Source organism: Salmo salar, chromosome 13, assembly GCF_965601325.2.
Source record: "Salmo salar chromosome 13, fSalSal1, whole genome shotgun sequence".
Lineage (NCBI taxonomy): Eukaryota > Metazoa > Chordata > Actinopteri > Salmoniformes > Salmonidae > Salmo > Salmo salar.
Window position 1 is genome coordinate 111,588,372 of NC_138303.1, and position 13,770 is coordinate 111,602,141.

The 13,770-nt window shown below is 41.7% G+C and overlaps 1 protein-coding gene across 2 annotated transcripts in view; it reads left to right on the plus strand.

Moving 5' to 3' along the window:
- Nucleotides 1-349: 349 nt before the first annotated feature.
- trabd2a (TraB domain containing 2A) overlaps nt 350-13,770 on the plus strand; it is a 158,234-nt gene continuing 144,813 nt past the window's right edge. For both annotated transcript variants that reach the window (XM_045692665.2, XM_045692666.2), the window contains exons 1-2: nt 350-1,295; nt 2,025-2,585. In XM_045692665.2, the coding sequence (XP_045548621.1) occupies nt 1,188-1,295; nt 2,025-2,585 (669 nt within the window). In that variant the 5' untranslated portion in view covers nt 350-1,187. The remainder of the gene's footprint in view (nt 1,296-2,024; nt 2,586-13,770) is intronic.

Sequence of the window (13,770 nt, forward strand, 5' to 3'; positions counted from 1 at the left end):
CTGCCGCTGTGAGGGCTCTACCGCTCTCACTCCTGCCGCTGTGAGGGCTCTACCGCTCTCACTCCTGCCGCTGTGAGGGCTCTACCGCTCTCACTCCTGCCGCTGTGAGGGCTCTGGAAAAGCCGAAACTTGTCGAATCCTGATAAAGTCCCCAGGACGAGATCAGACCATAGTCGGATTATACTTTTGAAGTGAATGAGTGTACTCCTCTCACGACCCGCGGAGGGGGGGGGGGGGGGGGGGGGGTGAAATCAGATTATTGCACAGTGGGGAGGGGGGTGGAGGAGTGGAGAGAGAGAGAGGGAGAGAAAGAGGGTGGGGGCAGGGGGGGTAGGTAGTGTCCCATGCATGAGCCTAACATAGAGATGCTTACACACTCCAGCAACACTGAGAGAAATGAGGGGAGTCTGGAGTTATGGAAACAAGGAGGACACGATAGAGAAAGATTTCTTCGAGGATTTGGGGAACGATTGATGGCGCTTGGAATTGGACAACCAAATCAGGAGAAAGTGTTGCTACGTCCGCATTCCGTACAGCACCGGTGAAATCATTTATTTCTGCGTGCCTGTTGTGTTTGGAAGTAGATAACAGCGGAGAGTAGTAACAACATTGAGGCGAGGAATTTCCACCGCTCATTCCCGGGGAACCTGAAGACGCACAACTTTCGTTTAGAACCTGTTGCTTGCGTGCACTTTGGATACTAATTTACTCACTGTGAACATTCTGTTCGCTTCTAAGTGTGGCCTATTAAACACTGGAAAGTTAGATTAGATATTTTTATTTTTTTATCTCATTGAGGATTGTAGCCTAGCCTGCTATCGCGGAGCAAGTTATAGTCTTCCATCAAGTGCCATGCATGGCACCTTCTTATCAAATATGAGGGAGAGGGAAAGTGTCAGATTCAAGACAACAGCATGAAGACATAGACACAAAATAACGTCAATGCTTTCACACAAGTGGGGGGAGAAAAAAAAACATTACTCAAAGTATTGAACGCAATTTCACTCAAACATGAGTTCTTCCGGCGGCAGAAAGATAGATAGGCTATATGTCGGCGTGTTTGACTTAATATTTCCATGGAACTGAAATTTGGAAAATAATTAAAGCAATTTCCCCGGAAAGAATAGTTTTTGGGTGGCTTCATCTTGCGACACGGTGTGAAAATAGCGTGCACGTTGGGAGTTACGATGCTGGTCTCTCGGGTCACATTTATTCAAGCGTTCCTAATACTGCTGCTGAAAGGAACCGACCAATGGAGCCTCCGGGAGTCCTCTAACTGCGAGCTCAAAAGGAAAGTAAGTCCCCTAATATCACGTCCAATTGAATATAATTCATGTCTTAGCCAACATCTTAGTAAATTATGCTTTTTTTCATCATTTTTTTTTTACATTTCCAATGGAACTGGTATTTGAATATCTGAATGTCCACGGTCCAGTTTTAGCCTATAAAATATGTTAGTCTAAATGATTATTACCTTCCATTCACTTTTCATTTACAAAATATGTTGTTTCTAGGCGAGTTCATTCATCCGCGAGTGTAGCCTAATCCACAAATAGGTGTGAACCTAAAAAAAAAGTAGGTCTAAGTGTTTTCCTGTAAAGTTTCGACATCCTCTTAAGAGCGCAGATCATTTCGGATGTCTATTGTGTGAGTCCAGTGCGCTGTGAAGTGTTCTGCTGATAAGACATTATCAGTCCATTACCGAGCATCACATAGCCTATCGCACGTAGAATCAACAGACTCGGGTCAATTTAAATAGCTACGTGTTCACGCTGTCTATTTGCAATGGATGATAACTAGTAGGTATTGTTGTTTATTGCAAGTCTGTTTTTAGACCAGCCAGCTATTAAATGGTTTGTTTGTCCAGACAGACAGACAGACAGACAGACAGACAGACAGACTGTATATGTTCATTAAGGACATAAGGTTTTGGGTTGACCAATAAACATGAATTTGGTTTTAATAGCCTGGTAATAATACTACTGATTCACTCATGTCTTCTTTCCTCTTTTCCGCATCGGTAGCAAAGTGATCTGAACTCTTTCCTGTGGACCATCAAACGTAACCCTCCGTCCTACTTCTACGGCACGATCCACGTCCCTTACACGCGCGTCTGGGACTTTATCCCAGAGAACTCCAAGAAGGCTTTCCAGGAGAGCAACATGGTTTACTTGGAGCTGGACTTGACCGATCCCTACACCATCTCAGCCCTGACCAGCTGCCAGCTCCTCCCCCAGGGGGGAACCCTACAGGATGTTCTACCCAGGGACATCTACAGACGACTCAAGAGGCACTTGGAGTACGTCAAGCTCATGATGCCATCGTGGATGACTCCTGACCAGAGGGGTAAAGGCCTCTACGCTGACTACCTGTTTAATGCAATAGCTGGGAACTGGGAGAGGAAGAGGCCTGTTTGGGTGATGTTGATGGTGAACTCGTTGACGGAGGCGGACATCAAGACGAGGGGTGTCCCGGTGTTGGATCTGTACCTGGCCCAGGAGGCAGAGAGGATGAGGAAGAGGACAGGAGCCGTGGAGAAGGTGGAGGAGCAGTGTCACCCGCTCAATGGACTGAACTTCTCTCAGGTGAGTCCATCGCACCCTATTCCCTACGTAGTGCACTACTTTAGACCAGAGCCCTATGGAACCCTATTCCCTATATATAGTGCACTACTTTAGACCAGAGCCCTATGGAACCCTATTCCCTATATAGTGCACTACTTTAGACCAGAGCCCTATGGAACCCTATTCCCTATATAGTGCACTACTTTAGACCAGAGCCCTATGGAACCCTATTCCCTATATAGTGCACTACTTTAGACCAGAGCCCTATGGAACCCTATTCCCTATATAGTGTACTACTTTAGACCAGAGCCTTATGGAACCCTATTCCCTATATAGTGTACTACTTTAGACCAGAGCCCTATGGAACCCTATTCCCTATATAGTGTACTACTTTAGACCAGAGCCCTATGGAACCCTATTCCCTATATAGTGCACTACTTTAGACCAGAGCCCTATGGAACCCTATTCCCTATATAGTGTACTACTTTAGACCAGAGCCCTATGGAATAACAAATAACAATAACATGGTTATATACAGGGAGTACCAGGTAATAACATGGCTATATACAGGGACTACCAGGTAATAACATGGCTATATACAGGGAGTACCAGGTAATAACATGGTTATATACAGGGAGTACCAGGTAATAACATGGCTATATACAGGGAGTACCAGGTAATAACATGGTTATATACAGGGAGTACCAGGTAATAACATGGCTATATACAGGGAGTACCAGGTAATAACATGGCTATACACAGGGAGTACCAGGTAATAACATGGCTATATACAGGGAGTACCAGGTAATAACATGGCTATATACAGGGAGTACCAGGTAATAACATGGCTATATACAGGAAGTACCAGCTAATAACACGGCTATATACAGGGAGTACCATGTAATAACATGGCTATATACAGGGACTACCAGGTAATAACATGGTTATATACAGGGAGTACCAGGTAATAACATGGTTATATACAGGGAGTACCAGGTAATAACATGGTTATATACAGGGAGTACCAGGTAATAACATGGCTATACACACGGAGTACCAGGTAATAACATGGTTATATACAGGGACTACCAGGTAATAACATGGCTATATACAGGGAGTACCAGGTAATAACATGGCTATATACAGGGAGTACCAGGTAATAACATGGCTATATACAGGGAGTACCAGGTAATAACATGGCTATACACAGGGAGTACCAGGTAATAACATGGCTATATACAGGGAGTACCAGGTAATAACATGGCTATATACAGGGACTACCAGGTAATAACATGGTTATATACAGGGAGTACCAGGTAATAACATGGTTATATACAGGGAGTACCAGGTAATAACATGGCTATATACAGGAAGTACCAGGTAATAACATGGTTATATACAGGGAGTACCAGGTAATAACATGGTTATATACAGGAAGTACCAGGTAATAACATGGCTATATACAGGGAGTACCAGGTAATAACATGGTTATATACAGGGAGTACCAGGTAATAACATGGCTATATACAGGGAGTACCAGGTAATAACATGGCTATATACAGGAAGTACCAGGTAATAACATGGCTATATACAGGGAGTACCAGGTAATAACATGGCTATATACAGGGACTACCAGGTAATTACATGGTTATATACAGGGAGTACCAGGTAATAACATGGCTATATACAGGGAGTACCAGGTAATAACATGGTTATATACAGGGAGTACCAGGTAATAACATGGCTATATACAGGGAGTACCAGGTAATAACATGGCTATATACAGGGAGTACCAGGTAATAACATGGTTATATACAGGGAGTACCAGGTAATAACATGGCTATATACAGGGAGTACCAGGTAATAACATGGCTATATACAGGGAGTACCAGGTAATAACATGGCTATATACAGGGAGTACCAGGTAATAACATGGTTATATACAGGGAGTACCAGGTAATAACATGGTTATATACAGGGAGTACCAGGTAATAACATGGCTATATACAGGGAGTACCAGGTAATAACATGGCTATATACAGGGAGTACCAGGTAATAACATGGCTATATACATATACAGTGGCAATAAAAAGTATGTGAACTCTTTGGAATTACCTGGATTTCTGCATAAATTTGTCATCAAATTTGATCTTATCTTCATCTAAGTCACAACAATAGACAAACACAGTCTGCTTAAACTAATAACACACAAAGTATTGTATTTTTCTTGTCTACATTGAATACAATAGAGTGTCAGCTAAAGACTTACAGAAATCACTGGAACATGCTAACATCTCTGATGAGTCTACAATACGTAAAACATTAAACAAGAATGGTGTTAATGGGAGGACACCACGGAAGAAGCCACCGCTGTCCAAAAAAAACATTGCTGCACGTCTGTAGTTTGCAAAAGAGCACCTGGATGTTCCACAGAGCTACTGGCAAAATATTCTGTGGACAGATGAAACTACTGTTGAGTTGTTTGGAAGGAACACACCACATTATGTGTGGAGAAAAAAGGCACAGCACACCAACAACAAAACCTCATCCCAACTGTAAAGTATGGTGGAGGGAGCATCATTGTTTGGAGCTGCTTTGCTGCCTCAGGGCCTGGACAGCTTGCTGTCATTTACAGAAAAATGAATTCCCAAGTTTCTCAAGACATTTTACAGGAGAATGTTAGGCTATCTGTCTGCCAATGGAAGCTCAACAGAAGTTGGGTGATGCAACAGGACAGCGACCCAAAACACAGAAGTAAATCAAGAAAATAATGGCTTCAACAGAAGAAAATATGCCTTCTGGAGTGGTCCAGTCAGAGTCCTGACCTCAACCCGATTGAGATGATGTGGCATGACCTCAAGAGAGCGGTTCAACACCAGACATCCCAAGAATATTGCTGAACTGAAAGTGTTGTAAAGAGGAATGGTCCAAAATTCCTCCTGACCGTTGTGCAGGACTGATCCGCATCCACAGAAAATGTTTGGTTGAGGTTATTGCTGCCAAAGGAGGGTCAACCAGTTATTAAATCCAACGGTTCGCATACTTTTCCCACCCTGCACTGTGAATGTTTACATGGTGTGTTCAATAAAGACATGAAGACGTGTAATTGTTTGTGTGTTATTAGTTTAAGCAGACTGTGTTTGTCTATTGTTGTGACCTAGATGAAGATCAGGACAAATTTATGCTGAAATCCAGGTATTTCCAAAGGGTTCACATATTTTTTTTCTTGCCACTGTATATTTGTTATATATTTCCCTTCATTATTTTCCCCTAACCCTACCACCCCTCACCTAATTGGAGTAAACTAATTGATAACACTTAGGCTTCTTCTTCCAGTTTATACATACTATATACATTTTACAGACACAGTATATTTTACACTAGTTATCTTGTTGTTATTAGCCCAAACCTTCAGCTCCCCTCAACCCCTCCCATCTATCTCTGAACACCATCCAGTTCTATTTGCCATATATTTTTCAAATGTGCTGTGATGATTCACAAAAGTTCTAAACCTTTCCATTCTCATAGTTTCTACAGATTGTTAATTCAAGATCTACATTTTTTTGCTAAGAGTATCATTATATTATTGATCAATTGACTTTTCAAATCACCCAGCAGTGCTATCTGCAGAGTTAGGTCAATGTTTATATTCTTCAGCCATTCCTGGACCTGCGACCAAAAACAAGCTACATATGGCCAGTACCAAGACAAGTGATCTAATGATTCTGTCTCTATGCAGCAAATTCTGCAGAGCTGGGATGGTTATATCCCCCATAGAGTGCATTCGGAAAGTATTCAGACCCCTTGACTTTTTCCACATTTTGTTACATTACAGCCTTATTCTAAAATGTATTACATTGTTTTCCCCCCCTCATCAATCTACACACAATACACGATAATGATAAAGCAAAACTTAAATATGACAGTTATATAAGTATTCAGACCCTTTACTCAGAACTTTGAAGCACCTCTGGCAGCGATTACAGCCTCTAGTCTTCTTGGGTATGACACTACAAGCTTGGCACACCTGTATTTGGGGAGTTTCTCCCATTCTTCCCTGCAGATGCTCTCAAGCTCTGTCAGGTTGGATAGGGAGCGTCGCTGCACAGCTATTTTCAGGTCTCTCCAGAGATGTTCGATCGGGTTCAAGTCCGGGCTCTGGCTGGGCCACTCAAGGACATTCAGAGACTTATCCTGAAGCTACTCCTGCATTGACTTGGCTGTGTGCTTAGGGTCGTTGTCCTGTTGGAAGTTGAACTTTCAACTCAGTCTGAGGTCCTGAGCGCTCTCAAGCAGGTTTTCGTCAATGATCTCTCTGTACTTTGCTCCTGACTAGTCTCCCAGTCCCTGCTGCTGAAAAACATCCCCACAGCATGATGCTGCCACCACCATGCTTCACCGTAGGGATGGTGCCAGGTTTCCTCCAGACGTGAAGCTTGGCATTCAGGCCAAAGAGTTCAATCTTGGTTTCATCAGACCAGATAATCTTGTTTCTCATGTTCTGAGAGTCCTTTAGGTGCTTTTTGACAAACTACAAGCAGGCTGTCATGTGCTAATTACTGAGGAGTGGCTTCCTTCTGGCCACTCTACCATAAAGGCCTGATTGGTAGAGTGCTGTAGAGATGGTTGTCCTTCTGGAAAGTTCTCCCATCTCCACAGAAAAACTCTGGAGCTCTATCAGAGTGACCATCGGGTTCTTGGTCACCTCCCTGACCAAGGCCCTTCTCCCCGATTGCTCAGTTTGGACCGGGCAGCCAGCTCTAAGAAGAGTCTTGGGGGTTCCAAACTTCTTCAATTTAAGAATGATGGAGGCCACTGTGTTCTTGGGGACCTTCGATACTGAAGACATTTTTTGGTACATAATCCTGTCTCGGAGCTCTACGGACAATTCCTTCAACCTCATGGCTTGGTTTTTGCTCTGACATGTATTGTCAACTGTGGGACCTTATATAGACTGTCACACCCTGACCTTAGATTGCCGTTTATTTTCTCTTTTTTGGGTTAGGTCAGGGTGTGATGTGGAGTGGGCATTCTATGCCATTTTATGTTTTCTATTTCTTTGTGTTGAGCCAAGTATGGTTCCTAATCAGAGGCAGCTGTCTATCGTTGTCTCTGATTGGGAACCATACTTAGGCAGCCCTTTTTCCCTCCTTCTGTGTGGGATCTTGTTTTTGTACAGCTCAGTAAGTCTGCAGAACGTGACGTTCGTTTTTCCATGGTTTGTTATTTTGTTTGAGTGTTCTGAGTTACAATAAATATAAATATGAGCACTTTCCACACTGCACCTTGGTCTACTTCTTTTGACGTTCGTCACATAGACAGGTGCGCCTTTCCAAATCATGTCTAATCAATTGAATTTACCACAGGTGCACTCCAATCAAGTTGTAGAAACATCTCAAAATGATCAATGTAATGGATGCACCTGAGCTCAATTTTGAGTCTCATAGCAAAAGTGTTGAATACTTATGTAAATAAGGTATTTCTGTTATTTTGAATACATTTGCAAAGAAAAAAACAACTTTTCTCTTTGGCATTATGGGGCATTGTGTGTAGATTGATGACGACATTTCTTTGTTTTATCGATTTTAGTGTAAGTCTGTAACAAAATGTGGAAAAGAGAAGGGATCTGAATACATTCAGAATGCACTTTATACATTATATTCTATTGGTTGCAACAACAATAATTTAAATTAAAAAATTAACATTGACTCTGGCATCATTTTGTCTATCAGTTCATAAATCATGAGCCATGGAATTGGTTCATCGAAAATCTCTTCCGAACTATTTTGCAATCTATATAGCATAGCTGTGACTTTTTCGGTCCTTAAATGAAACTGGTATACTTTTTTTATTTATCACAATTTTCTTTAACCAATTCTGGTCTTTAATATTGGGCCGACAGAAAAGTTCCTTACTTTCTCCCCATTCCACTTGCCTCTTCCGTTTTGGTTGGTTGTAATTTTGGGTAGAGCAGACATTTCCATATATTTTTGTTCGCTGCATGTGTGGCATAACTCCACCAGTCCTATTTATGATATAATTTACAATGATTATACCTGCTGAATTTTCCCCCCTCCAAAAATAATGTTTTTTTTATTGTCAATTAGTATATTTGAGTTTAACCATAATATTTGTTGTAATATTTCTTCTGTCTTTTCTGATGGATTAAACTGAAATTGCAACCATCTTTCTATGGCTTGTTTTAAAAATAGTGATATTTTGGAGATTATTTGATTTTCAAATAACCGAAAGTGAGAGGTTATAATCTGAATAAATGGAAAAAAGCCATTCTTGAACATGGGGTGAGACATTCTTACTAATCTGTTCGAGAACCAGTTCGGATATAAGCATAACTTTTGTATGACTGAAGCCTTTAGTGAGAGGTCTAATGCTTTAATATTTAATAATTTCTGCCCTCCGAATTCATATTCATTATATAAATAGGCCTGTTTAATTTTATCTGGCCTACCTTTCCAAACAAAACAGATTTGTTTTGCTCATATAATTCAAATAACACGTCACTAGGTGTAGACAAGGCCGTAAGTAAATGGGTAACGTGGGATTTGACAAAATCAGGGGGATTTTTTTTCCACAAATAGACAGGTATTTTCCTTTCCATGGAAGCAAGATCTTATCTAATTTTGCTAAATTTCGATTAAAATGTATTGGAGTGGAATAATTTATTTATTTCGAGATATGAATGTCAAGTATATCCACATCAGACCCTTTTATATGGAAAAATATACAGTCATGTAACATTTTAATTTTTTAGTAATGCAATACATAATTTAGTACACTGATCATACTTTGGTTGTAATCCAGAGAGGTTAGAAAAATGATCTAGATCCTCTATGAGGCTGTTGAGGGATTGAAATTGTGGATTTGAAAGAAAACATGCCTCATCAGTGTACAATGACACCTTTGTTTTTAAGCCCTTGATATCTACCCCCTTGACATTATTGTTGGATCTGATTTAGCTAACAATAGCTAACATTTCGTTGGCCATAATAAATAGATATGCCGACTATGGACAACCTTGTTTTACTCCTCTTGACAGTTTAAAACTTTCTGAGAAGTAACCATTATTTACTATTTTACATAACTTTAACCCATTGTATAAGAGATTCTCCAAAATTGAAATATTCCAGGCATTTATATATAAATTCCAGTCGTATTTTATCAAAGGCCTTTTCAAAGTCAGCTATGAAAACCAGGCCTGATTTACCAGATATTTCATAGTGTTCTATTGTTTCCAGTACTTGTCTTATATTATCTCCAATGTATCATCCATGTAAAAAACCTGTCTGATTAAGATGAATAATATCTGACAATACCTTTTTAATTCTATGCGCAATGCATTTTGCTAGAATTGTGGCATCACGACAGTGAGGTGTTACGGGCCACCACTTTTTTTAATGGACTGGACCTTTATATTTACCACCTGAGTCAATACTTTGGCTGTGATTACAGATTTAAATCATCTTGGGTATGTCTGTATCAGCTTTGCACATCTGGATTTGTGGATTTTCTCCCATTTTTCCTTGCAGATTGCAGCGGCGGTGAACAGCAATCTTTCAATTTTTCCACAGATTTTCAATGGGATTAAAGTCTGGGCTTTGGCTGGGCCGCTCAAAGACTTTCACATTCTTGTTTTGAAGCCATTCCAGCATTGCTTTGGCAGTATGCTTGGGGTCATTGTCCCATTGGAACTTAGATCTTCACCCCAGTCTAAGGTCATTTGCACTCTGAAACAGGTTCTCATCAAGGATGCCTGTATTTGGCTCCATTGTTCCCTCTATCCTTACCAGTCTCCCAGTTCCTGCCGCTGAAAAGCATCTCCATAGCATGATGCTGCCACTACCATGCTTCACGGTAGGGATGGTGTTAAATGGGTGATAGGCTGTGCCTGGTTTTCTCCAGACATAGCGCTTTGCGTTCAGGCCAAAGAGTTACATTTTTGTGGGTAGAGTCCAGTGTTAGCATAGAATCAATGCACAAGAGTTTGTGCAAAAAAAGGTCAATGCAGGTAATCTGGGTAGCCATTTGATTAACTATTTAGCAGTCTTGTGGTTTGGGGGTAGAAGCTGTTCAGGGTCCTGTTGGTTCAAGACTTGTTACACTGGGACTGCTTGCTGTGCGATAGCAGAGAAAACAGTTTATGGCATGGGTGGCTGGAGTCTTTATCAATGTTTTGGACCTTCCTCTGACACCACCTGGTATAGGTCCTGGATGGCAGGGAGTTTTGCCCCAGTAATGTACAGGGTCGTACTCACCACCAGAGGTGTGGACTCAAGTCACATGACTTGGACTCGAGTCAGACTCGAGTCACAAATATGATGACTTGCAACTCGACTTTGACTTTAACACCAATGACTCGTGACTTGGACTTGAGCCTTTTGACTCGACCTGACTTGATACCCTCCCCAAGCCCAAATATAAAAAACTATGCTATTTAAAAAAGTGTGCAGCGCATCAACTCTTCATTTAACGGATTACAGTTTGAATCGGACAGCAGCCAATCAAATTGTGCCAGCTGAGAAAAAGTTGTGCGTGGCAGTGCAGAGGAACGTGGGTGGATGAATTCAGATGGAGCCCTTGGAAAGATGATACTCAGAATTATTATTTTCAGATGTAAAGACGACGCTGTATCAACAAAAAATGGATTGCAACTTGCAAAACATGCGGGAAGAAAATTACAGATGGAGGGGCAACAATTTCAAACTTTGTTCGACATTTAAAGCTGCACAAAGAACGGTAAATTGTGGCAGCTATATATTTTATTACTTTACTAGTGTATCATGTAGGCTAGCGTAACGTTAAATCAATGAGCCTCCACAGTCAGTCAGTACGGGAACGTGATCATTGCTCCCAAGATTGAGCTACAACTGGCCAGGCTGTTGGTAGCCTAAATCCTGCCTGAAGTTCCTAAAACAAGGTTGGGCGATTGTGGTTGGGCGATTGTGTACAAGCCTACATCGCCCGTCTGCGCCACATAGCGATCCTCGATAGTCGATCACTATTGGGGGGGGGGGGGGGAGCTTTCTCATGGCTACCCATGCATTTCCATAGAAATATAACGTTTATTTGGAAAGTAATAAATATAGAGATTTTTTAAAAGCACTCATGATTCGCGTAAATGTAATATACGAACTATTACTCTTGTTAAAAATATGAAATGGTATTACATTTGGTGAAGAGCACATTATGACTTGTTTAGGACTCGAAACTCAAAGTTAAAGACTTGAGATTTGACTTGATACTTGACGGTTTTGACTTGAGACTTGACTCGGACTTGCCTGTCTTGACTTGGGACTTGATTTGGGACTTGAGTGCTAAGACTTGAGACGTACTTGTGACTTGTAAAACAATGACTTGGTCCCAACTCTGCTCACCACCCTCTGTAGCGCCTTGCAGTTGGGTGCCTTGCAGTTGCCGTACCAAGCAATGATGCAGCCAGTTAAGATGCTCTCAATGGTGCAGCTGTAGAACTGAGGCCCCATGCCAAATCTTTTCAGCCTCCTGAAGCTCTCGACCCACTCCACTTCAGCCCCGTCGATGTGGAATGGGGCGTGCTCCCCCCTCCGTTTCATGAAGTCCACGACCAGCTCCTTTCTCTTGCTGATGTTGAGGGAGAGGTTGTTGTCCTGGCACCACACTGACAGGTCTCTGACATGTCATCTGTGGATCTGTTGGGGCGGTATGCAAATTGGAGTGGATCCAGTATGTCTAGGATGATGGTGTTGATGCAAGCCATGACCATCCTTTCAAAGCATTTCATGGCTATAGAAGTGAGTGCTACGTGGCGATATTCATTTAGGCAGGTTACCTTGGCATCCTTGGGCACGGGGACTATGGTAGTCTGCTTGAAACAAGTTAGTATTACAGACCAGGTCGGGATAGGCTGAAAATGTCAGTGAAGACACTTGCCAGCTGGTCAGCTCTGAGTGCCTCATCCTGGTACTCTGTATGGCCCTGCGCCCTTGCAAATGTTAACCTGTTTAAACGTCTTACTCACATCAGCTACAGAGAGTGAGATCACAGTCATCCAAAAGTGTTGCTTGACTCGAAGCAAGCATAGAAGGAATTTTGCTTGTCTGATAGGCTCACATCGCTAGGCAGCTCGTGGCTGGGTTTCCCTTTGTAATCTGGAATAGTTTGCAGGCCCTGCCACATCCTGTTTTTATGCTTTGCCTGAGTGATGGCTTGCTAGAGGCCGTAACAGGATTTCTTATAAGCATATGGATTAGTGTCCTGCTTCTTGAAAGGGGCAGCTCTAGCCTTTAGCTCAATGCGGATGTTGCCTGTAATCCATGGCTTCTGGTTGGGGTATGTACGTTCGATCACTGTGGGAATGACGTCGTTGATTAATGAAGCTGGTGACTGATGTGGTCAACTCCTCAGTGTTATCGGATGAATCAAGGAACATATTCCAGTTTGTGCTTGCGAAACATTCCTGTAGCTTAGTGTCATCGAACCACTTCTGTATTGAGCGCATCACTGGTACTTCCTGTTTGAGTTTTTGCTTGTAAGCAGGAATATAGAGTTATGGTCCGATTTGCCAAAGGGAGGACGAGGGAGGGCCTTGTCAGTGTTTCTGTGTGTGTGGATTAAAGGTGATCAAGAGTTTTGTCGCCTGTAGTTGCACAGATGGCATACTGGTAAAAATGAGGTAAAACGGATTTCATTTTCCCTGCATTAAAATCACCGGTCACTAGTAGGTGCGTTTTTCTTGTTGGCCCTTATACAGCTCTATGGTTATTGCTCTACTGAGGAAGGTACACAGCAAATTACCTAGTGTTTATTTTTCAGTGTAACATTTCTAGTGCTGATTCTTTAAGTGTTAATTTTACACTTGTTGCTATAAAATAACCCCGGTGTTGGTTTTAATAACCAGTGTTAAACCAAAACCACACCCATCGTTATCATATTTCCCAGCATGCTCTATTGCAGGTTGTATTTTTAGAATTGTTTGTTTCAATATCTATGTTTTTTTTTTTCATGTACATTGATCGATTAATTAATCTTATGCTACTCAAATATAAATAACATACATTTCTCTAAACTGATTCAATCTGTTACTTGGATTTATTGCACCCGTTACTGAAATGGTTGCTCCAGTTTAGATGGTTTACCATAGGTCTTCCCAACCCGGCACTCATTCTGAATGCAAGATTGCGGATGAATAAAAATAGCAAACGCTAGATAT